This window comes from Guillardia theta (genome assembly GCF_000315625.1).
Source record: "Guillardia theta CCMP2712 unplaced genomic scaffold GUITHscaffold_44, whole genome shotgun sequence".
Lineage (NCBI taxonomy): Eukaryota > Cryptophyceae > Pyrenomonadales > Geminigeraceae > Guillardia > Guillardia theta.
Genome location: NW_005434630.1, coordinates 557,317 through 558,800, shown reverse-complemented (window position 1 = coordinate 558,800; position 1,484 = coordinate 557,317). Strand labels below are relative to the sequence as shown.

Here is a 1,484-nt window from a genome sequence, read left to right as displayed (position 1 = left end):
TTTCGTCGTTCGAGTAGCAGTGAGATCAGGTGAAGGCATTTTTGAGCTCTCTAGATGTTCTCTCATCATCTTCCCCGCTCAGGCACGCGGTATCATCTCGCATCGTTGCTCTCCTTCTTCACTCGGGAGGGCGGGGGGGGGAGAGGGAGAGGAGGGAGGGAGGGGAAGGGAAGGGGAGGGGAGGGGAGGGAGGAGAGGGAGGGAGGGAGGACGGGAACGTTTGGGTCTACGTCGGCTTCCTTGACTGGCATAGTCCCATGCATAAGGTGGAGGCGGCGCTTTCTCGCTTTCTCGGTCAGCTGCCACTGCAAGGAGAGGAGGAGAGGAGGGTCAGCGACGCGATCTCGGAGCTGCTGGTCGTGGCGTTCGAGGAGAAGAGAAGCAGGAGGGACGCAGACAAGGAGCACCAGGGCTACGCGCTCCTCAAGGTCCGTCACTCCTCCCTCGTCCAGCGCGTCATCGACAGCGTCGAGGGACAGGAGATGGGAGAGGGAGCGCGCGCGAGGCTCCGAGCGTCGAGAGCCAAGAAACGGAGCGAGTTTGACACCGAGGAGGAGGAGAGGAGGCGAAGAGAAGAGGAGGAGAAGAAGACTCGCCTGGAGGTACGGAAAGCTCACAACTCGCGAAAGAGGAGGAGGAAAATCGACAGAAATCAAGAAGGATTGAAGAAGGTCTTCTTCCTCCTTTTAGTGCCTATTCCTCCCTCCTTCCACGCCTTCTCCTCTCTTCTGTCTTCATCTTCTTGCTTGTCTCTGCTGCCTTGCTCCTCGTCGCCGCTGAATTGGCTCAGGTCATCGATCGCCTCGCTCCTCCTCCTCTCTCAACTGACGCCTGGCGGGAGCTGTCTTGCCCCGAGCAGCTCGTGATAGACTGGGAGAGCATCCCCAGCTCTTGCCGGCCAGACTTCACGTTGAAGGAGGAGGAGGACGGCAGGAAGCGGCGACGGGAGAGGAAGATGGAGACAGCGGAGAGCAGAGCGACGAGGAAGCGGTTTCTGCTTCTGCTCTCGTTGATGTTGCTGACCCGCAGACAGGAAGCAAGTGGAGAGTTTCCTCCTCCTCCTCCGAGAAATCCTCGCAGGCTGGGAGGTGACCGACAAACTTGTCCTGTCCGAGTGACCTCAAGGACCAGGGCGACGCTCCTGTCATCGTTGACTTCGGCTGCGGCTCAGGCAATCTCCTCCTCCCTCTCGCCTCTGTGCTGCCGTGAGCTGCTCTTCTACCTCTTCGCGGCTGATAGGAGGAGCAGCGGCTGCCGTTTCATCGGCGTCGACATGAACCGCAAGTCGGTCGAGATCCTCGCGCAGAGGTCAGCTGAAGCCCAGCTGAAGAACGTGAAACCGGTGGGGAGGAGGAGGAGGGGGAGGAGGAGGGAGGGGGGAGGAGGGAGGGAGGGAACGATGACAGGAGCGTCGCCCGGGGAGGGAGGGTCGGAGGGTCGGAGGGTCGGAGGGTCGGAGGTCGGAGGTCCGAGGTCGGAGGGGG

The 1,484-nt window shown here is 61.1% G+C and overlaps 1 protein-coding gene across 1 annotated transcript; it reads left to right on the top strand.

Annotated features, from left to right (window-relative positions):
- Positions 1 to 257: 257 nt before the first annotated feature.
- GUITHDRAFT_110327 (hypothetical protein) lies at positions 258 to 1,209 on the top strand (the record flags this gene model as incomplete). The annotated part of the gene is made up of 4 exons (XM_005830801.1): positions 258 to 602; positions 791 to 990; positions 1,034 to 1,088; positions 1,132 to 1,209. The coding sequence occupies 4 exons, from the start codon at positions 258 to 260 to the stop codon at positions 1,207 to 1,209; spliced, it is 678 nt and encodes a 225-aa protein (XP_005830858.1).
- Between the last annotated feature and the right edge of the window lie 275 nt (positions 1,210 to 1,484).